The sequence below is a fragment of the Daphnia carinata genome, chromosome 8 (genome assembly GCF_022539665.2).
Source record: "Daphnia carinata strain CSIRO-1 chromosome 8, CSIRO_AGI_Dcar_HiC_V3, whole genome shotgun sequence".
Taxonomy (NCBI): Eukaryota; Metazoa; Arthropoda; class Branchiopoda; order Diplostraca; family Daphniidae; genus Daphnia; species Daphnia carinata.
In genome coordinates this window covers 3553398-3576739 of record NC_081338.1, presented here as the reverse complement: position 1 = coordinate 3576739, position 23342 = coordinate 3553398, and the positions used below count along the sequence as shown (strand labels likewise).

Sequence of the window (23342 nt, the reverse complement as noted above, 5' to 3'; positions counted from 1 at the left end):
CAGAAAACGACTTTTTAATTTCCCTGCCCCCTCTTTTTTTTCTTTCTTTTTTCCAAAACATCAACTCGAAGAAACTCATTACACAGGCGTTCCTATTTTTGTCTGCAAAAACAAGTCAAGTCAAAGAAGAATTTAATTTTAGATTTCCCGAGTTAAATTACAAAGAAGAAAAAAAAAAAAAAATAAGACATGAGTCATGAACAAATGTGTGTGTGTATGAAAGCAGTTTTTTTTCCTTTTTTTTTTTTTTTTTTGCTAGTACAAGGAAGAGGAGGATTTTTTTTTTTGCTTTTTTTTTTGCCTAGTTTGCTGTTGATGTTTTCTTCTTCATCCGATATAATTATATGCTCCTCCCTTTTTTTTTTTGTCTCTTTAAAAAAAAAAAAAGGGGGATCATCAAAATTAGATTTTTTTTTTTTTAATTTTTTTCCCCTTCCTTTCACATTGGAACAAATAGCCTCTGTTATATAAACCACTTGCTACAAAAACAACAGAGATAAAGAATGGGGGGGGGGGGGGGGCAGGGGACATTTTGTCTTTCACGCTTGATATAGCCACAAGAAAAAAAAAAAAATAATACAGAATATTAAAAAAAAAAAAAAACGCAGAAGATTTTGAATTAAGGGAGAGGCGGTAATATTTTAAGGCAGCACATCTTTCTCTCTCTCTCTCTCTCTCTCTGGCTCCTCAAACCAAAAAGTTTTCGTTCACCTTTTGTTTCTTATTTAAAATGAGGGATGGAAAAAAAAAAAAAAAGAAAAGAAATAATAATACAAACAAGGGAGGACAAAAAAAAACAAACAGATTTCATTATTATTAATTATTATTATTTTAAACTACAATAAATTTTTTTGTTTTTATCCCAACAACTCCGAGGCCTCTCTGCTCTCGTCCAAACTTCAATTTTTCCCCAATTTTTTTTTTTTTTAACTCGTTTGTAAGAGCGTCAAAATTCAAATGTCAAAGAGGCAGAGAGAGAGAGGAGAAAAAAAAAAAAAAAAAAACAAGATTTGAAGATAATTAAATTCTTTCCAATTTCACAGGGTTTTTTTTTTTTTTAAAGGCAGTTCTGACAGGGCAAAACAAGTTGAAAAAAAAAAATATATAGAGGTTGATGACAACAAAAATGACAAAGTAACACATCGAATAAGGCTTTGCAGATTTGAGGATGGAGAGAGGCAAAAAGGCACGAGTGATGGATGACTCTCTTTCTCTCTATCATCTTAAAATCTTTTTCCATTGAACTTTCAACACGAAAACAAAAACAAAAAAAAAACAAAAAAAATTCACGTTATTTTCTTTCCATTTGTTTTGGGTGTTTGCACCGAATATAACAAAATTTTGGGAGGCAGGATGACACAGGACTCTCGTTTTTTCATCTTTTTTTTTTTGCGTCACTGGGAGAGACATGGTTGGTTGTGTGTGCAGTGTAATATGTCCATCTGTGTGTGGTCTCGATTGAGGGTGTGGCAGACATGTCGAGAGAGAGAGGCAAGAGCGAGTGAGTGAGTTAATTTCCTTTTTTTTTTTTTTTTTTTTTTTTTTTTAACTGGAGGAAGAGCGAGAAAGGAGAACAGAGGTAAAGAAGGCATTACATAACTCCCATTTGTTGTTGTTGTTGTGTCGATCGCAGGTGAAAAAAAAAATGTTTCGAAAGGAGAAGAAGAACTAACCCCCCCCCCCCCCCCCCCCCCGAAATGAAATGAATTGTCGCAGGATGTACAACACACAAGAGCGAGAAAAAGAGTGGCGAAAAATGGAATATGATTGCAACTGGCGATCAACAATCGAGAAATATTATAATATAATTTTTTTTTTTCCAATTAAAGAAAGTAAATGGAGGGGGGGGGGCAGCAGCAGCAACAACAACAACAAGAAAAAAAAAGAAAGAAAAGGCACCCAACGGTTATTGCTTCTAATATGTAAAATATTACATAACAAATCGTGTGTATGTGTGTGTAGGCCTGCGTTTGTCTTTTTTAACTAATTGATAAATTATGAAATATTTTTCTTTGTTTTCTCTAATTGTCCAACTTAATAATTTCTTTCTTTTTTTTTCCCTTCTCTGCAAACGACGACATTTCCCACCGAAAAAAAAAAAAAACATAAAAAAAAAAAAAAAAAAAAAAATAAGTGAATGTGAAAACTAAAAAAAAATCATGTCCACATTCGTTTCTTTTGAACTGTACGGGCGTGTGGGTGTGTGTGTGTGTTTTTTTTAATGCAAAAAAAAAAAAAAAAAAAAAAAATTAACTAGTCAAACTGATTTGAAGAAAGTGACACGCAAAGAAGAAAATTCGGGGCAGTTGGGAGCAAAAAAAAAAAACAAAAACAAAAAATGTTTGACGTAAAGTCGAACTGTCGATTGGATCTGAATAGAAACCCCCTCCCCAAAAAATGAGGCGGGTTTGCGTGTGTGTGTATGTGTGTACCGTGCGTGTTTTGCGGATGTAAAGAAGAAAAAAAAGAAAAAAAAGAAAAAAAAAAACACAAGAAGAAGAAGAAGAAAAAAGAAAAAAAAAAAGTTTGACTTAGAAGTCGATATCCCAGCCGGACACGTCGTCGGGCGGTAGGCCGTCCATGTCGGGCGGGTACTCGTCAAAGTTAGACGAGTCCATTGCACTGCGAATTTGTGGGATGATGGGCGGTGTCAGCGTCCGATTGCGTAGACCCTCCCAGTTGAATCCATCAAACCACCTGCACCGCGAACGAAAAAAAAAAAAAAAAATCGGGGCACACGTACCAATCAACCAATCACGCGTGATTGAACGCAACCAAAATTCAAATTCAAAAGAATAAAAAAAAAAAAAAAAAAAATACAATCATTTAGCAATCAATCATTACACCATCTTCCTTTTTATATTAAACACAAACCAAAAAATAAGAGGGATCTTACTTGTGTTTCTGAATGTCACGGATCTCGCCCTTTTGGTAGCCCAGTCTCTCGGCCGGGTTGTCACTGAAAAGTCCAGCAAAAAAAAAAAAAAAAATTATAATAAATGAACGAAAAAAATAGCTCAAGTTTCTTGCGTGACACGAGACGATGCGGGACCGAAGTGGCACCAAGTTATTTATACATTTAAAAAAAAAAAAAAACTAAAACTAAAAATAAAATAAACAAAAACAAAACATTTTGTTTGAAGATACCGGCAGAGCTTTTTGATGAGGGCGGTGGCGTTTCGGGTGATGTTGCGCGGAAAGTCGACGGCGTCAATGCCCTTGAGAATGATGTTGTACGTCTTCATGGGGTCGGAACCGGTGAAGGGAGGCGTGCCCGTCAACAATTCGAACATGAGCACGCCCAGCGACCAGTAGTCGGCGCTGATGTCGTGGCCTTTGTTCAGGATGACTTCAGGGGCCACGTATTCGGGAGTGCCGCAAAACGTCCACGTTTTCCGTCCAGCCTGTAATTTTCAATCGTTTCTTAATTTTTATTTCTAAATTCATCAACAAAAAAAAACAAAAAAAAAAAAAAAAAAAAAAAAAAATGCAACAAGACCTGCAATTTTTTAGCGAAACCGAAATCGACCAGTTTGACGTAGCCCTGCGTATCGAGTAGCAGGTTCTCTGGTTTCAAATCACGATAGATGATGCCTCGACTGTGCAGGTATTCGAAAGCTTCAACGACGCATGCCGTGTAGAAACGAGTGGTCGAGTCGTCGAAATTGCCACGGTCGCGCAAGATGGTCCACAGCTCGCCACCCAGGCAGGCTTCCATCAGCATGTACAAGTACTTTCGGTCTTTAAAAGTCTTGTACAGCTTGACTATGAAGTCGCAATTAGCTTCTTCCATGATCTCCTTTTCCGACATGATGTGCTGCTGCTGCCGCGTCTCCACAATCTATAGCAAAACAAAATAAAACAAAACAATTCATTTTTTATTTTTATTTTTGTTGAGCAGCTTGGCTTTAAAAAGAGCGACAGATGGCAGACGGGCTAGCCCAGCAAAAAAAAAAAAAATATTCTTTATTTTCTTTATTTATTTTCAAACAAATGTGGAAACCAGTTTTTCATTAAAAAAAAAAAAATAAAAAAAATGTTCGTACCTGACTCTTTTTCATTTGTTTGAGTCCGTAAGAGCGTGACGTGTCGTTGCTGATCTGGACGAGCTCGACCCGACCGAATCCTCCAACACCCAATGTGGCTATAACGCGGATGTCGCTCAGCTGGACGTGAGCAAAGGCGTCGTGAATCCTGTAGACACATTTATTTTAATACGACGAAGAAGAAATAAATGAATTTCAAAACGAAAAAAACCAAAACAAAAAAAAAAAAAAATGTCCCATTCAAAAACTCGTTTTTTATTTTAATTAAAAAAATAAAAATGGCGAGACGTGAATGAATGAAAATGATAAAAAAGAAAACTGACTTGCGACTGGCTTTTCCATCATCGACGTATTTGGTGCGGATCTCGTCCAACCCGCTGATGAGCTGGTTGAACGACTCGCGGTCAATCACCAGACAGCTGACGCCTTCGGGATCGTCGGCGATGATGTTGGCTGTCCGTATATCTTCCCTGTAAAAAAAAAAAATAAATAAATATAAAAACATATTATTATTATTATTTTTTTTTTTTTTAAAAGAAGAAGGGGCAAAATAAAAAAAAAAAAATGAATGCGAAATCATTGCGTAATTATCATACCCTTGGAGAGCCTTTTCGCCGAAGAAATCACCGCGCTGCAACGAGCGAATATACTCTTCTTGGAGGCTATTGGGATCCTTGATGGTGACTTTCACCTACACCCGCCAAATAAGACAAAAAAAAAAGAATGAAATAAAATAAATAAATAAAAAAAAAAACTGGCTTTCTCAACTCGAATGAGTCGAGTCATTTTGGATCAACCGCACAGAGCGAGGCTGCGTGTGTGTCTACACATTTTACCAGTATGGGGATGAATGATTCACTTTTTTTTTTTGTTTTGTTTTTTTGTTTTTTTTTGCCTAACGACCCCTCCCCCCAACCTTTTTTTTTTTTCCCTGTATAGTAAAAGGGGGAGGCGATGGCAGGAAGAGATTTATTTCTTTTGATATTTCTTGTACATTTTGTTTTTTTCTTTTTTCGGTTTCATTTTTGGTCATATGCAAATAACGGAGCCCAGTGACTTGAGACAGAGACAAAAAAAAAAAAAAAAAAAAAAAAAAAGAGTTACACATACACAGAGAAAGAAAGAGAGAGAGAGAGAGAGAACGAGAGAGAGAGAGAAGGAGAGAGGAATTGTGCGCATAAGAAGAGGAGTGGCTGCCTTTTTCGTGACTTGATTACTAGACAGACTTCGTTAAAGGAGGGATTTTTCTGCCCGTCTCTTTAACACAAGTCTGTGTGTCCATTCTTCTTCTTTGGCATTGCGCAGACTTTGGAATATACAACTGAAAAAAAAAAAAAAAAAAAAAAGAACTGGACAAACCACTAACGCCCTTCCGCTGCCGGGGCTTGGTGTAAAAAGAAAAAGGCTACGTTTTCAAAAAAAATGGCTAGAAAAAAAAAAAAAAAAAAAAAAAAATTGTTTTGATTGAAACCGGCAATAGAAGCAAAGGTAGGGGAAAGGTTGATTCATTCTTGATGATATGTAACGGCTCTACCCTTCTTTCACGTCTACCATTAATACGTATATATACGGAGGCTTAATTATATATGCAAATTTTTTTTTTTTCACGAACGTTTCGTTGTTGCACCCCCCCCCCTTCAAACACGCCTTCCCTGCAATTTAAATTACAAAAATAGGGGGGTCCACCCATTTGATTTTTTTTTTTTGTTTCTCAATTTCGTCGTAGCGATTAAAGTTTCGCGTTGCCAGACTGTTTTTGGAACAAAATTAAGCGCGCAGACAAAGGAAAAAAAAAAAAAAAAAGGTGTGGCCATCCAGAAGAAAAAAGACCATCTGGTAGCAGACACACACACACACACACACACACACAAAAACAAGTTACATCCCCTCTCAAATTAAAAAAAAAAAAAAAAAAAAAATTCACGTCTCTTGTTTTTCTTTTTCGTTTGTTATTGAACAGAGTTCTTGTCTAGATGCTAATCACCTTCGCACCATTGATAAAAACCTTTTTCTACCTCCAGCTACTTAAATTAGGAGAAGTTTATGCGTCATCGTGGTAAAAAAGAAGAAAGAAATGCCAAACGTTTTGAAAAAAAAAAAAAAAAAGAAACAAGAAAAAAAAACTCACCCGTCCTTTGCTGATGATGAAAAAGGTGTCACCTCTCGCTCCTTGCCGGATGATGTAGTCGCCTTGATTGTAGAAACACTTTTTTTTTTAAATTTTTTTTCCAAGAAAGATGAAGATGATGATGGCGGCGAGCGGCACAGAAACATGAAAGACATACAAAAAAAAAAAAAACAAAAACAACAACATTAGATCATCCATCAAACTCAATAACACCGAAACACACACACACACAGCGAAAATTCGGGCTCGATACGGTGAGAGAAATGCATTTCTTGAAAATCTTATTGATTTAAAATGAAGAGCGGGGATTTTTTTTTTTTTGCAAAAGAAAAAAAAAAATTTCCAGATGATCATTATGAGGATAGAATAAAAAAAAAAAAAAAAAAAAAGAGGGACTGCAAGGTATAGATATAATAAACAACAAAGTATATACAATTCTTTTTTTTTTTGTTTTTGTTTTGAAAATGCTCGGCCAGCAGGTGGGCCTTCTCCGGGGGTCATTGTTTTGGCATTGCTAATGGCCATATGTTTTGTGAGTCCCATTTTTTTTTTCTTTTCTTTTCTTATTCTCCAAGCAAAAAAAAAAAAAAAACAAGAACCATAAAGACAAGGCATTTTTTTTTTTTTTGTGTTTTGTTTCAGAGATATGCGTTCATCGGTTTTCGTGTTGAACCACATCGGGATGGCAAAGAGATAAAAAGGGTCAATTACGATGCATTTATTCTCTTTTTTGTTTTTGTGTTACTTCTACTGTTACTGTATTTTTATTTTTTTTTACTACTACTACTACTACTACTAGCAACTGCTATACATTTCCCAACGTTATTCTTTTGTTTCGTTTTTTTTTTTTCATGTTTGGGGTTGTGCGGTGATGCATAAATCAAAGAGCAAAACGGACACGACACGGGGGCTCCTGCACCCACACACACACACACACACACAAAAAAAATAAAATGCAGCGGCCCCGATTGTTGTTGCACTGCAACGATAAGTAATGACAGATGGGACAACCACAAAACAACAACAACAACCTCACAGAAAAAAAAAATTTGTTTCTTTTTTCTTTTCTTTTCTCTTTTCTATTTTCATGAATAATGGATTGTATCCATATAGATAGTTTTTTTCCAAAGATATATCGATGGCTTGTCTACTCTTACCTCATCGAGGACGTCGGCGATCTTGATGAGCGTCTCTTCCTGGAGATTCGTAAACGTTGGCACACTGGGTCGAGATAAAAACAAAAATACAAAAAATGAAATTTTCCCTTTTTTTTTTTTTGTTTTTCTTCTTTCATCCTCAAACAACACACAAATTATGGTAAGGAAAGAAAAGAAAGAAAAAAAAAAAAAAAGCGTGACCGGAGGTGTTGATTCAAATGCCCCGATCAATATCGAAGAGTTCACTACGCCACGTGGCAAAGAGAGAGTTCAAAAAAATGGCCAAAGTCCACCATTAATAACGACCTCCTTCTAATCTTTATTCTTATTATTATAGATATATTTTTTTTTTTTTACTTCTTATCGAATAAAAAAAAAAAAAAAAGAACCACACAGATGGACGCGGGCAGAACTTGCTCGTTTTCTACGCCTTGGGTTCGGTTGTAAATAACCGATCAGTCCTACGTTGTTCCATGTCGGCCGCATACGACCCAATATAGAAAGAAAACATTTTTCAATTCGGATTTCGCCAACCCAAAAAAAAAAAAAAAAAATAAATAAAAAAATAAAAATAAAAACGAAAATGGTGGACGACGATGGGGGCCCTCCCAAGGTGAGAAAAAAAAAAGGGGAAAATAGTGTACAACCTGGGGTTTTTTTTTTTTTTTTTTGGTAAGGTGTGTGTAACTCTGCCAAAGACATTTGAAAATGGCGCCGCATTACGAATAAGACAAAAAAAAAAAATTAAAAAAAAAAAAAAATTGAAACTCAACATTTTTCTGGCGCAAAATGCAGTCGGTCGTGATATGACGTTATCTTTTATTTTTATTTTTATTTTTCCCGCATCTGCGAACCGGTCAAGAAGAGAAACAGGCAGCGACGTTCCAGAGACATCCGTCTTTGTTTTGTTTTTTTTTTTCCTTTTTTTGGGGAGGGAGTTCGTGTCCGTTCGTTTTTCCGTACCGTCCGTTTCAGTTTGACGGTGCTGGGCACGTCCAAGCAGCACCAAAATAAGGCAAACAAGGACCTCGTCGTACGCAAAAGAGGGGATCCATCATCGCTCTTCTTTTTTTTTTTTTTTTTTTTTTTTTTTTTTGCAAAACAATTCCATTTTTTTTTTTATGTCACCCTCCCCAACCCCCAACATTCTAGAATTTTCAAACACGGCGGTATAAGCGAATTTCTAAAAAAAAAAAAATATTTTTCATTTGAAAGAGAAAGAAGAAATGCTATTATGAATGACTACCGGCTCTAGGCAAAGCCCAACCTTCTTCTTTGTGGCCCCAAACAAAAAAAAACAAAAAAAAAAAAAAAAAATGGAGCCCGATTGAGTCGTAGCGAACGAAGTTGGCAAAAAAAAAAAAAAAGGAGGGAAAAGAAAACGAAATAAATAAGGAAACTAGGCGGGGGGTATCGACGCACTGTCAGGTGAGTGTACACGAGAATAGCAGAAGTTACGATATACGAGAAAAAAAAAAAAAAAAAAACCTGTTCTCCCACTCCATAAGGTTCGCCCCCGCTGTTCCTTTTCGTATTCCTTAAAAAACTTTTTTTCCACGTCTCTTTTGAAATAAAAAAAAAAAAAAAAAAATTCGTTGACTAATCAACCCGTCGTTGATGCAGACGTCCGTCACTTTCAAAAATCACGAATTTTCTTTTCTTTTTCTTTTTTTTTTTTAACACAGTTGATCATCAAAACGAGCCACATCGTGGAGGTGCATAACAATATAATTTTCCAGGGTTGGGCGGGCAAGTTAAAAAAAAAGAAGGGCCACGGCGCGGGCGGCCGATCGGCAGGGACCCCCCCCCTCCCCCTAAAAGAAAATGCGATGATGTATAGGCAACCCAGGGCGAACAGGTGAACTGTTGCTCGATAGTCTTTTTTTTTTTTTTTTTTTTTAAATAGAGTCTTCATCTTTTCCTTTTTTTTTTTGAAGGTGAGAAAAGAAAACAGTACGGTGCCGTCTGTCCGATGGATTACTTGTTTATAGGTCTCAATTCAAAGAACGTTAGTCTTCGAGGGGAGGCCGCCTACACCTCACTCTTTTCATGAAAAAAAAACAAAAAAAAACATTGGCCAAAAAGGTGGGTGGGGTTCATCTCTCTCTCTCTTTTGGACAACGTGAAACTGGACAATTCTCTTTGATGTAAAGCTAAAAACACATTTGTGTAGAGCTTTTGGCTTGTTCACGAACTGCGCGCGGCCTTAGATGGCCATGTGAAAAAATAAGAAGGAATCAAAAAAAAAAAAAAAAAAAAAAAAAAAAAGAAATGAAATTTTGGTGAGTCGAAAATGTGTAGCTCGCGTGAGATGTTATGGATCGACGAGACGCAAAATCCGATGGATGAATAAGAGACGGACATTTTTTTTTTTTTTTTTTTCGTGCGCCGCGGGGATTAAAGAAGAAGAAGAAAAAAAAAATAAATAAATCTCTGAAAATCCAGGGCGACACATTCCATTCAGGGAAAACTTCAAATCCAGTCCAGCAAAAGAAAAAACAAAACAAAAGGTTTTATTTTATTTTTTTTTTTTTTTTTTGAATTTATAAATGAGATCTATCCCCTCCTCGCCATCTCCCCTTTCACCCAGAAAAAAAAAAAGCCGAGAGAGAGAGAGAGAAAGAGAAAGAGAAATAGAAAAGAGTATGTCTGAACCCAAATCCGGTAGCTCCATCCATGGAAAATGAAACAAAAAAAAAAAAAAAAAAGGAAGGAGAAATTAGCATTTTACCTTTTGAGGAAGACGGTGTACTCGGCCTGTCGAATCAGCCCAGTCCGCATCATGATCGTCTGGAACACTTGGCGCTCGATGGCCCACAATTTGCAGTCGATGGCCGCTATTGTTGTGTCGTGCCAATAACAATAAGAAATCATCCAAAAACAAAAAAAACAAACAAAATAAATAATCGTATTCAAAATAGATATTGAAATGAATCAAATATTAGAAAAGAAAAAGAAAAAAACAAAAAAAAAACAGGCGGATACGTCATTTACATACATATCTATATTATTCCTCGAAAGAAAAAGAAAAAAAAAAAAGTGGAAAATAAATAAATAAAAAATGAAAAAGAATTTCTTCTTACCTTTAATGGTGGCTGTTCGTTTACAGTTGTAGAGAATGGCCAGCTCGCCGATGACTTTGCCCGGCGCCATGGTGCTGAGAATTTTGCCTTCCCTCGACACTTCCACTTTGCCCTCTGTGTTCAATAAGAAAATCAATTGTTATTTATTTATTCATTTTTTTTTTTTAAACGTCCGGTCGTTTACGTGTAAACGACAATTGTCGTCACATTATTCAAACGCCACACAAATGTAAAACAATCGGAAAAAAAAAAATAAATTAAAAATAAACGATGAGAAAATACGTACATTAAAACTCGGTCAGGAAAATAATAAAAAAAACAAAAAAACAATTGCTCGCGCTAGTCAATAACACGTGAAAAACGAACCCGCGCATAGACGCCATTAACAGACGGGCACCGGGAAAAAAAAAAACGCGTGAGCAAAAGAAAAAAAAAAAAAGAGAAACAACAAAACATCGGACCACAAGTTGACGGTCCGTAAATCAACCCCCCCCCCCCGTGAGCATCGGTAGTGTGTCCCGAAGAACGTTCGATGCTCGTTCTTGTTTCCTCTCTCTTAAAAAAAAAAAGAAAAAGAAGAAGAAACGTCGTTAAAATGGCAAATAAATTTTGTGTTTTGGTTACGAGATATCGACAACATGGCACACACACACACACACACACACACACAAAATAAAGCGCCCCCTAAACTGAACCCAAGCGGGGGTATATGTTTTCCTTTAAGGACGGAATCATTTTTAGGAAGAAGGACCGAGGACTATAAACACACGATCCCTTTGCCCGCTGCACGCAGTTCAAGGACCACTTCTTTTTAAAGACGATTTATATTACTATTCCTGTTCCTTATTTTTTCTTTTTTTTTTTTTTTTTTTTTGAAATGCAGTTAAGAGGTAATGACCACTTGGGACGCTCCCATCTACTGGGCCACCATTACTACACCAGAACTACTACCACTTCTTCTTCTTTTTTTTTTTCTTTTTTTTTTCCTTCTCTTTTTCCCAGAATGAACGTACTAAAAAAAAAAAAAAAAAAATAAATAAAATAAATAAATATATTTAATGGTCCGTCCCCTAACATAATAATGAAATGAAATAAAGGGGACGGAATGAAAAGCCGTCGACCTCGCTTTCTTGCGCACCTTCTCTTTTGAAAATTTCAAGCTTGCACGACATCGAGAAATCGAACATTTTCGGGACCCGTCTACAACGATCGACTTTGAATCCAACCGCTACGGGAAAAAAAAAAACAAAAAAAAAACAAGATCCTTCTGTTTCCTACACTCGTCCCTCCGCCCCTACAAACAAACGAGAGACATCATCGAAACGACGAGATAACACCCCAAACAAAAAAAAAATGTTGTCGTTCTGCTAAAGGAGAAACGAGAAGCCCGACGAACAGGAGAGGGACAAGTGGATGGTGGGTGGAGGAATCGAGGGCGATCTGATGCCAAATACGGGCAACTCACGCTCCCAGGGTCTCTCTCTCTCTCTCTCTTTTTTTTTTTTTTTTATTTTTTTTTTTTTTTTTACTCCAGCTGGAAAAAAAAAAAAAAAAAAAAAAAAAAACTGGCTAGAGGGGAGTGTTACGAGTGAGAGAGAATTTTCAAAAGGCCATATTATTTTTTTGCAACAACAAGACGGGGCGGAGCATAGTTTTTATGCCGATCTTTTTTTTTCTTTTCTTTTCTTTTCTTTTTCTTCCGACATCTAATTGACTCACGGATCGGGTTGAGCCGAAAAAAAAAAAAAAAAAAAAAGATAAGCCCTTTTTTTTTTTTTTTTTTTCCGTGTGCGTGTAGAAGAACGTTGAGCGGAGGAGGGCTGTGGCCCCCTTGAGGAACACCTGATCATCATCACGCCATGATAAACGACCAGGGCGGTCCGGCCGTTATCGTTATATATGTAATACACACACACTCACACTCACACACAGATATACCGACCGGCCAAACTCAAAAATAAAAAATAAAAGAACTTGATATCCGGGCGCTATTTTTTTTTTTTTTTTGAAAGAGAGGTTATGATTCACACTTTTTGTTGTTATTGGGAGGGAACTGAAGAAAGAAAGAAAAAAAAAAAAAAAAAAAAAAAAGAAAATTAATTCTTTTTTTTTTTCCCTAGGAAATCAACATCCGCCCACGTAACCGGATAGCACATCAACAAGGGCACACGTACAATCACGTTTCAAAAAAAAAAAAAAAAAAAGCAGCAGCTACTGCTGATAAAATTAAAACATAAAAAAAAAAAAAAATAAATAAATAATCAAAACGGATAACGACACGGTCATCGTTCCCGACATGTGTCACGCACCTTCCATGACGTACATGATGGAGCCGACGTCACCCTCCTTAATGATGAGGCTGCCGCGCGGGTAGTCTACTGGGTACATACAGTCGACGATCTCGCGGATCTGAGCCAATTCCAAATTCTTCATGAAATCATTGCCCAGTATCGCCGTTTTGATCAAATCCCGCGACCTGCAAAAAAAGACAAACAAAGAAAAAGAAAAATGGGGAAATAAAAAAAAAATTAATTTTGGGTTGTTTTTTTTTTTTAAGAAAGACATTTCATTAATAAAGCGAACAAAATTAGCATTTGTTTTGTTTTTCTTTTCACTCCATGCACAAGAACCTCGCATAACGCATTAAACTCGAAGCGTCATTAAAGCCAAATTCGGTCGTCATCGTCAATCAGTGTCTTGTGAGGAAATACATTTTCTTTCTCGTCTGTGCCGCTAAACCTTTGTGTGTGTATGTGTGTGTGTGTGTGTGTTCACGGACGTCGCGTAAAAAAGACACCGTCTTAATATTTATTTATTTTTTTTTTTTTTTATTATTTCATTCAAAAATGGGATTTTTTTTTTGTTTTGGGTTCTTTTTTCTTTTTCCTGCCTGTGTCCATTACACGCATCACCATCAAACAAAAAAAAAAAAAAAAAGAAAAGAAAATGCGAAACAAAAGAAGACGAGCAGTCGAGCGAGTAAAAACTCGAAGCGAAAAGGCAAAAACAAACTCAAGAGGCGAAAAAAATGAAGGGGAACTTTCACGAGAGAAAAAGAAGATATGCGGCGTGTACATCATATTCAAATGAACGAGCGCGCTGCCAGCGACGTCGGCGGATGACCAATCAAAGCCTCTCTTTTTCCCTACTGATTTACGGCCATTTTCTTTCTTTCTTCCCTAACTAACACAACACACACTATATACACACGAGCTAATGTCGCCCAGCTGGGTCCAAAAAAAAAAAGCAGACCCCAAGGCGTCGCTGATTACTTGCCTATATTTATTTATTTTTTTTTTCTTCGTATTTTAATATATTTTAAAAGGCGTAATAGTAGCAACGTCAATTCAGCCATTTTATTTATTTATTTATTTATTTTTTGTTTTTTGTTGGGTCTATCAGAAAAAGACACTTGCGAGTTCTTCTCTTTTTAGGGAATGACCCAATTTCTTTCTGCATTTGCTCCGACGGCTGGGCCCCCAAAGAAAAACGCGTCACATCGTTTGACAATAATCATAATAATCAGAATAATAATACAACCGAGACATGCGTCGCGCTTGTTCTCTTTCTTTCTCTACTAAATATATCTTAACGCAAATAATAATAATAATAATAATAATATTTTAGCTCCTTCGCGCTTTCTTAACTCGCCCGGTTTTTTTTTTTTTTTTTTTTAGAAAGTCCGCCTCTTTTTTTTTCTCTTCTTCTTCTTCGCCATTGATAGAAAGTTTCAACAACACCAACGAAAAAAAACAAAAAAAAAAACTCGTTTTTTTTTTCTTTCCTACAACACATTTACAAGAAGCTGTTTAATTACATTTTTCCTGACGGACGTTGGGGAAAAAAAAAAAGAAAAAAAAAAAAAATCACGTGCTGATCGTTACTGCCGTATCAGCTGTCAGTTGAGAGATTGACTCATTCCTTTTTTTGTTTTTTTTTTCTTTTTCAACATGGAGGTTGGTGGGGGAAACCGAAGGGGATTTTGGAACTTATTCATTAGCGAGCGCTAGTCACGAGGGTGGAAAGAAAGAAAGAAAAAAAAAAAAAAAAAGAGCGGATCTATCCCGACTTCATTCACACAACAACAGAGGATAGAGGGGGGGGGGACTCACGCGGTATACGCGGGGCGTGATTCAATCAAAACCGAGAAAAAAAGAAAGAAAGAAACGAGACATACACACAAATTTGAATCTCTCTCTCTTGCTCTCACCCGACACGCACACACTCACACACACATTCGGGGAAACTACAACAACTACAGGGGCCTTCTCTTTCTATGTTAGCCAGACTATGTCTGGTTCTTTATACCTTTCGGTAATCAACTAGTAGTCATCGTTTCATTCCCCCCCCCCCTCTCTTCCTCTTTTTTTCTTTTTTTTTTTTTTTTAATTATTATCATTTCAAAGAGTCTTTTTGCGAGATTGAATTTACAACATCACAATCCCGTTCTTTTCTTTTTTTTTCTTTCTCCATTACACAACGAGAGGGTCGTCAATCAATTGACACCCGCCAGCGAGTATGACGTCATTTTGGACGAACAATAAAAAGAAGAAGAAAACGAAAAAAAAAAAAAAAAAAAAAAAAAACGGAAGATCTGAATAATAAGAGGCTTTTCGCGTCAAGTGGCAGAGCGGCAGTGGCACTAGCCAATAGCGTTAAAACACATTTCGTGACTACACTCATTTCCCGTTTTTGCTTCCCTTTTACGAATGTCGTCGCAATACAAAAGAGGAGCACAACAGTTTTAAAAAAAAAAAAAAAAAAAAGAGGAAGGGCGTGAATGTATGACGTGCCTATTTTCGCTGGCGATGAATGGAAAAATAGAAGCCCCCCCCCCCTCCACCCAAAGAAAAAAAAAAAAAAAAAAAAAAAAAATGGCAAATGACTCACGTAGCGCTTTTGGGCTGCCGATTGACGGGCAGCGACTGCTGCAATTCCGCTGCGCTATTGGCCAGCAGCAAGGAGCGAGGCAGGAGGAGCGGTTCGGCTGAAATGGCCAGTCTTTTGAAGCGCGGCTCCAGTCCAGCGGCGGCCGCCGGCCCGTTCTTGCTGCCGACGCGCCACGGAGCGATTTTGGCCATGTCGGCCGCAGCTGCGGCGCTCAATCCTTGCTCGTGCTGGACGTGCTGGTTGAGCGGCTTCAACACCTGTTGGCATTTGTCTAAGTCGGCGCGCAGCTGACGGACGAGAGCGTCGCGCTGGCTCAGCTCTCGTTCCAGTTGGCCGATGCGCTCCAGCCGCTCCTTGAGCTCCTTGTCACGCGCGGCCAACTTCCTCTCCAGCACTTCAACCGTCATGTACGACGACGACGACATGACGCACTAATTTCTTATTCTTTTCCCTTTTGCAAATCTATTTTCACTCCACGAAATGACGACACAACAAAAACGAATCACACAATTGTTTCCCTTATTTCTTTCTTTTTCTTCTTCACCATCGACACATCCGAAAAATGGAATAAAAAAACTTAATCCGGCAAATGGCTTTCCAACAACAACCACAACAAAAAAAAAAAAAAAAAAAGACGAACTGGTGGGGGGGGGGGGGGGGAGGAAAAAAAAACGAGAGAAGGAGCCAAGAACCGACACGTCTGGTGTGGCCGTCTGCCGTCCCACAACTGAAGGAACAAACTTGCGGCGGGCCCACAGGCTCCCCGAAGAGACACCAGAGGTCGCTCTTTTTTTTTTTTTTTTTTTTTTATTATTTTTATTTTTTCTTCCTTACGTAGCGGCGGGAAGAAGTTTTTACCATCGAGTGTAAAATGTTTTTTGAAAAAAAAAAAAAAAAAAAAGGCGGGTATATATACTCCCCCCCCCCTCTCCCGATGGAGAACCAGCATCACCAAAAAAAAAAAAAAAAAAAAAAAACTAACCCATCAACAAGCAAAAGAAGAAGAAAAAAAAGCTTTTACAGCAGCGGGAGCAAACGAGTCAAAAAAAAAAAAAAAAAAAAGAACTTTCTTCTTCTGCGTGACGGTGGTCCCGTTTTCATCCAAAAATCTTCTTCTTTTTCCCACGTGACATTTTTTTTTTCTTCTTCTTCTTCTTTTAGTTACACATTCGCCACCCACGACTTTTTTTTTTTTTTTTTTTCGAAAGTCAAATAACAGGGAAAGAAACATATGCGACCCCGACCTGGACGACCCGATGAATCTGCCGGTCGTGTGTAAGTAATAGACGTGCGTTTGCGCGTGTACAAGAAACACCACAAAAGGTCAAGCCCGACATTTGTTGTTGTACGTGATGGGCATGGGCAAACTTCTTGATGGGGCAGCCCCCCCCCCTCCATTTTCTTTTTATCTGTCGGCCTCTCTCTCTCTCTTTCTTTCACCCTTTCTTTTTTTTTTTTTGAACCGCCGCCCTTTTTTTTTTTTTTTTTTTTTCACCACACCCGAAAATGGCCGGCTCACGTTGTTTTCCTCCCGACGTCTCATCTTCTTGATTCTTAGTAAGCAAATGACTGGTGATCAACCGAGCACGAGCTCCGCATTCAATGGGCCACCCATTTATTTTATTTTTCTTTTTTTTTTTTTCCTCTTCACCAACGATTTAAATAAAACCAACAAGAAAACGAGCGTCGGTAGTTCGGGAGTGGAACACGCAAATTCTTTTTTTTTTTTTTTTTTTTTAAACCATCGTCAAAATGTTTCAAATCTATCGGCGAGCAGACAACAACAACAACAGCACAACCGAACATAATCATTACTGTTCCTCCAAACACACCCTTAATAGTTTTATATATATATATACATATATTTGAACTGCTAATTTAGCATCGAGCCAATGGCGTTTTTTCTTTACTGAAGAATGGAGATATCAATTCGTTCCTGTTATTTTTATTTTTTTTTTTTGTGCGTCTAACGTGAACGCGTGAGTTGATACGAAGGTGGCGGTTGCAAGACACCAGTTGTAGTAGTTTTACTTCAATCTGGGTCAAATCTCTTTTCTCTTTTTAAATAATAAAATACAAAAAAAAAAAAAAAAAAAAAAAAGAAAGAAAGAAAGAAAAAAGAAACGCTAACGGCAGTCATCTCGCACCTCTGATCAACTATTTGGACACATTTTCTTCATTTTCTTTCCACCCCACTAAACTCCCGTGATTTTTTTTTTCTCACGAAACATTTTTGTTCACTACGGGTCACCTCGTTTTTTTTTTTTTGTTTTTCTTCTTTTCGTTACGAGTCATTTTCTCTTGTTAGTTCAAATACGTCAGCTCACCATCCCAACACACCCCCCCCCCCTCCACCATCTGCGCATAGTGATAGGATAACAACGGGAACAAAGATACGAGTTTTCGTGTTTCTTTTCTGACTCGGGTTGACGACAACCAAACAAGACAAGCACAAAAAAACAACACGGACAAACGGGAGGGGGAATGAAGGATTTAAAAAAAAAAAAAAAAAAAAAAAAGCCGTCTGGTCTAGTTTTTTTTTTTTTTAGTTGAAACAAACGAATAAAAATAAAATAAATGCGAAAAAATGTGATCCAGATATTTTTTTTCTTTTACCCAAAGCGCAGAAAGCACTTTCCCTCCTATACGGAATCTACTTGAATTGACGAACAGCAAAAAAAAAAAAAAAAAAATGTAGAACGATTGCAAAATATACAAAAATCGAAAAAAAAAAAATGTCTTCCCGTTCGTGAAAGCCGCGTTTAAAATCGAAAAAAAAAACTCCCGAATTAATTTTTTTTTTTTGAAAAAACAAAACAAAACAAAAAAAGTAGTTAACAATTGCCGCCCCTTTGGTGATTTCTCATTTGCCCGTAAAAGGGCCTTTCTCTCCTGATGTCGGGTCTATTGCTCTCGTATTAAATTTCTTTTGTCTTATTACACGTCGCGTTTGATGCGGCGTGTTGAGAATTCGGTCGAAAAAGCGGCCCGATGAAACCACCGACAAAGTCCCTCTTTTGTTTTTGTTTTTTATTATCGGCTTCTCCATCCAACAATGACGGGGCAGGGTAGCGCAAAAAAAAAAAAAAAAAAAAAAAAAAAAAAGCAAACGAGGAGAATGACGTCATTACAAAAAGAAATACCTTCGTTTCCTGCAATCAACTGTGAAACCCCCCCCCCCCTCGCCACTTGCACGCCAGACAACGTAAAAACAAAAACAAAACAAGGGGATATTATCAACAGGGGGTAATCAGTCATGTGAGATAGTTGCGACTTAACGGGTGAGGAGCTGGGTCAGCGTGATAACGACCATTAGGTGAGCTTTGGAAATAATAATAATAATAATAAAATCAAAATGAACAACGGACGATGATGGCGTCCCCCTTTTTCTTTCTTATTCCAGCAAAATAAAAAGACAAAACAAAAAAAAAACCCGTAGCCAAAAAAGAACCAAACAAGTTGGTTTGGCTGATTTGGTTTGGTTCTGTGACCAAAAAGAATTCGTTTTTGGCACTAAGCAAAAAGAAAAAAAAAAAAAAAAGGTAAGAGGGATGATGGCGTGCAACGGGCAGACGCACAGAGTCAAAAGTCCCGTGGCGGACTCAAATCATCATCCGTCATCCGTTGCGAGACCCTTTGCACATGCAACACACACGCATTTTCTCCCAAAATTGGAATTTGCGTAATCAATAGCCAGCTTCATCCATCAACTAGTCACCATATGTGTATATAGATGATCGATTCTGAGAATGTGACTACCAGACAACAACAGACACACATCGAACGCTTATAATGCCAATATCTTACGTAATGAGCCCCGAAAAAACAGCCAAACGTCAAACGTTACAACTGAAAGAGAGGGGAAAAAAAAAGAAAGAAAAGAAAACAGAATCACCCACACGTCTGCACGGCTGTCAAAAACAAACGAATATCTTTCACGGAAAAAAAAAAAAAAAAAAAACCAACAACAAAAAAAAAACAACTAAAACTAACGTCTACGACCTCAACCGCTTGCCGAGTGGCTTCCATTGTGCGTTTTCGCGTTCAAAAATCACAACACTTTTCTTTCTTTCTTCTTTTTTTTTTTTTTACGATTCATTTCGAAGAGGCAAAATTGAGAGCAGCAGCGGCAGCAGCAGTGACGTTTTGTTTGCGTGACCTCGTGAGTTTCGAGCGAAAATATCTTCTATCCATCTTCACGACGACGTTGATTTTTTGTTTCTCCCCTTCTTCTTCTTTCCGTTCCGACCCCCCCCCCCCTTTTCAGACACTTTGCCTTTTACATCGTAATGACCTCATTGGATGTTACTTTCCTCTCTTTCTTCGGTCCCGAAAAGTCTCCCGACTGGCAACCGGGGCAACCCACCTACCTCCATCAAACCAAACTCTTTTCGTCGTTCTTTTGTCTTTTAATTTTTTTGTTGTTGTTGTTATTATTTTCCTTCCGAGCAACAACAACAAAAATTACAACGAAAAATAAAAAATTTAGTTTGTTCCCTTGTTATTACGTGCCGGAACAAACTCATCATATCCCGCCTTTCTTTCCCCCCCCCCCTCTTCCAATTTGGAATAGTGTTAAACAATGCGGTGGTTCATTTCAAAACGTGTCTAAAAAACAAAAACATAAACTGCGGGAAATAAGCATGAAAATGAATCTAAAAAACAAAACGTCAACTGCGGAAAATGGCGTATTTTTTCAAAAAGCTGACATCTAGCGGTGGCGAACGATACATCATTTAGACTTGGTGACGCAATAACAACACGCACGCCTCAACCAGATGGGATAAAGAAAGAACGAACTAAAAAAAAAAAAAAAAAAAAAAAGAACACAATGTTCAGGCCCCTTCCATTTTGCTTTCTTTCTTCCATCAGATAATGACGATAATAATAACGATCTTTCAACGGCGTGAATGTTTTATACCTTTCACACGATTCAATCAACCCAAGAGGTTAAGAGTACACACAAGTGGGTAATGAGAGAACCAAGGCCCATTCACGCCCCGCTGGTGATGTCGTGTGCTTCTCATTCGCTACAACTCATGCTCTCTACTCGACAACTAACAGTTCAAACTTTCTGGAAAATTTCATTTTTAAAAATCTTTTTTTAAAAATAAAAAAAAAAAATGAATTTTGCGAAACGGAAAATGAATGAACAAAAAAAAATGAGAGAAAATTGCTCTTGACAAAAAAAGTAAGGCACGACTAGGCCATATCACTAACGGGAATGTTAGAACTCCCGCCAGGTGAGTCAGCGTGATAAACCGAACGACCCCAACACAACCACCAGCCATTCATCGGAGGCGTACACCCACCAAAGAATAATAAGAAAAAGAAAAAACAATTCTAGAGACGCAATCAGGGTCTTCAAAAGGACGATCGTAAAAAAAATAAAATAAAATAATACACGAATCTTAAAAAAAAAAAAAAAAAAAAAAAAAAAAATTCTTCCCTTGACGTTTCTTATGTACTCGATGACCTAATCTTCTTGTGCAAGCGGAATGTTCTGAACATTTTATCGAAAGAATAAATTGTTTTTGGTACTATAAAGAAATAGTAGTAATAATAATACTAACATGAAGTTGGCACACACGTGCCGGGAAGGAATTGATGAAGACCACCCTAAACGGTGCCCGGTATCTTTTTTTTTTTTTTATTTAAATGGCTGCTGGAGCAAAGTTATTGAAACGACATGAAACAACCATCAACTTTATTTCTTTTTTTTTTTTTCAAAAATGAAAAACTGATTTCTTAGTTTTTCATTGCGGGAGAAAGAGAGAGAGAGAGAGAGAGAGAGAGAGAGAAAAAAAAAGGGCACCTTATAGCCTCTCTCTCTCTGCTTCATCATTAGCGGCCGTTTGCATGAGAATGAAAGCATAACAGTTTCTCTTCTTCTAGTTCTTGTACCTCGTTATTTTAAAAGTAGAGAAAAAAAAAAAAAAAAAAAAAGAAGGAAAAAGACATACACACACGGACGGAACTCTTACTCAATGGGTCAGGTGGTTGTTTTGTTTTTTGCTCGTTACAGCTCGGGTCCCGCTGACGGGGATCAAAAAGAGAGTTATAAAAGAGCAAGAGCGATGGCCGCCCTCCGGCTCTTGATTTTCATAAATAGCAGCAGAGGAGCCAAAAGAAGAGCGTGTATATGTGGTAGAAAGAGAGAGAGAGAGAGAGAGAGAGAGAGAGAGAGAGAACTCCCGGACACAGTTGCTTTTGCTATCGCATGTCTCTCTTTCCCTTCTCGGCACGGCCACATCCTCCCGAGTGTGCAGATATCAAGTCGTCCTTTTCTCTTTCTATTCCTTTTTTATCGTTTTTTTTTTTTTTTTAAATCTAAACCTAAATATACTCGGAGAGAACAGCTAGAGAGAGAGAGAACGACAGAGACAGACAGCGGCGGATCAAGGTCAATAGCTTATCGCGTTTGGAATGAAAGCCCCTTGGCCTCGTGGTTTACAATACTTTCAAGTTTTTTTCTTGTGGTTTTTGTCTTCCATCATCTTACAAGCCCAACTACCAACCATCACACCTCTAGATCACCTCTTTGTTTATCATGCGTAAAAAATGGTCATTTGGTTGATGACTTACCGATCACTTTTGGGGTATTCATTGAACTTTTGGTGGCTGATGTCTTGCAGTGTTTGCAGGTCCTGTGGCTCCGCTGATATACCCTGGGCCCTGACCTTTCGAGGTTCTCGGATGGTGCTCCGCCTGAGCGACGGAAAGGCGGCTGGCTGGCCGCCGAAGGGAAAAACACTTTGAAATTTGTCAAGATGGGATCTCAACTGTTGAATCTCTTCCTCTCGTTGCTGTATCTGAGCATCCTTCAGCTGCAGGACCGACTGAAGGTTTCTAATTTCCTCATCCCGTTTGGACAATGTGTCCTGCAGCTCCTGAATCGTTCCCATCCTAGCTATGGGTAGGTGGTTGTGTGCGTGGTAGAGTATTTCTTCTGCTTTCGTTGTATTTTAGTCAGAGGGCTTCGTCTTCATCCCTCCATCAAAGGCACTCCAAGTCTGGTAAGGCAACAGAGGCTCAAGCATCATCTCGCCATCACTCTGAAATACGCAAAGCCACCAAGAAAAGCAAACAAGAGGATTAGATCCAGAAAGCTGGCACGCCAGCCTCAACTACAACAAATTTATTTGGCCCGAACGTGTATGTGTATGAACACGTATACATGGAGAAAGGAAGGTCAAACTGCTTTCCTTTCTTTTTGTATGCATGTGTGTCTTTGCCAGCAGACAGACAGATACACACACACACACACATACGGTGTGGGCTAAAAATAGACATTTTACCACTGTGAATAATGATCGACGGGTTCCTCAGGGCACACCACATACACACACCAACGATGTCAATCCAACGATAGCTAATAGCTCAGGCTTTAACGTTTAAATGAGGTAGTAATCGAGGCAAGACCGTCAGCGACCGTTGGACATGTGAAAAACGAGAACAAAAATGTACAAAACACACGATAAAGACACGCACACACGAGTTAGAGAGGTTTTTCAGCAGAAGAAAAAGGAAACTGTACAGTCCACACCAAACAGGCTGTGGTTGCAGCGTTCGGTGTCATCGATGCCCACTAGGTAGCGTTGGTTGAATGCGGTCAGAAAAGAAGAATTTTAGCCATTCCAAGGCCGTTGCAGGTTTCAAAAATTCTTTTTTTTATTTAACCTGAAAACTCCCCACATCCAAAAAAAGAAAATACGAAAAAAGGATGATGAATAGGCATGCCAATTAAAAACAAAAAAAGCTATCAGCGTAGTAAAAACAAAAAACCGGATCCCGATACATATTCTCCATCATGCTTTGTTCCGTAATTATTATTCTGATGATCCCTCTAGTATTTCTGTGCGAAAAAGCGATTTAAAAAAATCTGGTTTCAAAGGAATGCTAATTCAGCGTTTCGGTTACTATTAATAATTTATAATTCTTTATTCTTTCAAGAGAAAAATCCTTTCATTCTTTTTGGTATGTTTTATCGACCTTTCTTTTAATGTATAAATATAATCCAAAGGGCGAAGGTGACGCC

The 23342-nt window shown here is 37.9% G+C and overlaps 1 protein-coding gene across 2 annotated transcripts; it reads right to left on the bottom strand.

The window, feature by feature from the left end:
• Positions 1-1510: 1510 nt before the first annotated feature.
• On the bottom strand, positions 1511-22862 carry LOC130703736 (cGMP-dependent protein kinase, isozyme 2 forms cD4/T1/T3A/T3B-like). Of its 2 annotated transcripts, XM_057525183.2 has the most exons (14): positions 22603-22862; positions 21890-22359; positions 12724-12890; positions 10415-10528; positions 10063-10168; positions 7332-7395; positions 6175-6252; positions 4643-4737; positions 4370-4516; positions 4047-4194; positions 3500-3841; positions 3148-3404; positions 2897-2959; positions 1511-2697 (listed from the first exon to the last, which is right to left on the bottom strand). In XM_057525183.2, exons 2-14 carry the CDS (start codon positions 22207-22209, stop codon positions 2532-2534), a joined length of 2067 nt encoding a protein of 688 aa, XP_057381166.1. In that variant the 5' UTR covers positions 22210-22359; positions 22603-22862; the 3' UTR covers positions 1511-2531. The 2 variants fall into 2 exon arrangements, with proteins under 2 accessions (XP_057381166.1, XP_057381165.1); XM_057525182.2 differs by lacking the exons at positions 21890-22359; positions 22603-22862 and adding an exon at positions 15305-15748.
• Between the last annotated feature and the right edge of the window lie 480 nt (positions 22863-23342).